This window comes from Pundamilia nyererei, unplaced genomic scaffold (genome assembly GCF_000239375.1).
Source record: "Pundamilia nyererei isolate P.nyererei 1_Seehausen unplaced genomic scaffold, PunNye1.0 scaffold00029, whole genome shotgun sequence".
Lineage (NCBI taxonomy): Eukaryota > Metazoa > Chordata > Actinopteri > Cichliformes > Cichlidae > Pundamilia > Pundamilia nyererei.
The window spans coordinates 885,959-887,358 of NW_005187430.1; the positions used below are offsets into that span (position 1 = coordinate 885,959).

General features: G+C 45.1%; 1 protein-coding gene across 2 annotated transcripts in view; it reads left to right on the top strand.

Annotated features, from left to right (window-relative positions):
• The window catches only part of egln3 (egl-9 family hypoxia-inducible factor 3), an 11,764-nt gene that overhangs the window by 521 nt on the left and 9,843 nt on the right, over nt 1–1,400 (top strand). The window contains exon 2 of one of the 2 annotated variants that reach the window (XM_005728569.1): nt 217–1,043. In XM_005728569.1, coding sequence (XP_005728626.1) covers nt 249–1,043 — 795 coding nt within the window. In that variant the 5' untranslated portion in view covers nt 217–248. Of the gene's footprint in view, nt 1–10; nt 1,044–1,400 lie in introns of those variants that run through there. The other variant, XM_005728570.1, reaches the window with a different exon arrangement.

The following is a 1,400-nucleotide window of genomic DNA, read 5'->3' on the forward strand; positions in this document are numbered from 1 at the left end:
ATGATTTTGGATGGTTTTTGGATAGTGAAGGAAAGTCCTTTCCAGCATATATTCTTGTGATACTTTTTTTTTTTCAACTTTTTGATATATTTTTGTAATGGCTGTTTGGGTAGCTATTAAGGTGGCCTTTACTCTCACTCTTATTTTGGAAACCAGCTTGCTCATTTTCTGTCTTCCTGTTCTTTCCTGGGGGCTTTGTGCTTTCCTATAAAACAGTCAGCAGAGTGTAGAGCAGCTAAACAAGTCGGATGGGAACGCATGCAGACATGAGTCCTCTATCCAAGGTTGTGAATAAGGAAGAAATTAAAACTGACTCCCACAAACTTGTCAATGATGATGATAATGACCACAGACATGCAGATCAACTGCTCCCCTGGAGGTTTAGCAGTGCTGACACTGGACCTGGAGACACTTTTGTGGGGGCCAAGGTAGAGCCCCAAGTTGGGACTGGTGTCAAAGCTGGATTTGATATAGGGTTCGATACTGGAGATGGCGTTACATTTGGGACCAGCAGCAACAGTGTTACAGTTGCAGACATGAAAGGTCAGATCCAAGAAAATGGGACTGGGGTTGAAGCTGGAATTGAAGCTGTGAGTGAAGTCGGGAAAACAGTCAGAGATATAGCCAGGGCTGGGGCTGGGAAAAATAGGGCCGGGATCGTACCCTATGCTCTTCCCTGGAGCGCCCATCCCAGATCCAAAGACCGGAGGTACCGCAGCAGTCACAGACTGGTGCTCCACTACATCATCCCCAGCATGAACTCCTATGGCATGTGCATCATTGACAACTTCCTCGGGAGCAAAATTGGAGACCGGGTTCTGCAAGAGGTCCAAGAGCTGCACCACTCCGGGAAGATGCAGGACGGCAAGCTGGCCAGCAGAGGCCTGGACAACACTAGGAGTATTCGTGGAGACCAGATCGTTTGGGTGGAAGGAAACGAGCCGGGCTGCGAGAACATCGGCTACCTGCTGTCGAAGATGGACAAACTGGTCACCTACGCCGATGGGAAGTTGGGGAAGCACAAGATCAGAGGAAGGCACAAGGTTAGTAGCTGTCATACTCCGTTTACATCCCCATGCACCTCACTTACTTTATATCTGAAGGTGATTTAATTCCATAGGAATTCTGTTTTAGTGTTTCCTCAGGATCTTTGAATCTTTATTTTTATCAGTGATTTGTACATAACTGCCAATATTGGCAGGGCACCTATTTCTCAATAAACTCTTGATTACTTTGGAGTTTATGTGTACAGTCTGGGATGGACTACTGTGAGAGATTTCAAATGTTTTTCCTGACAGTAATTAAGAACATTTAGGAGGTTACAGTGCTTGAGTACACTTTTCTTGAATTATACTTCCAAATTATTTCAGAGTGTAACATTGTTCTTTTTACTACACTGC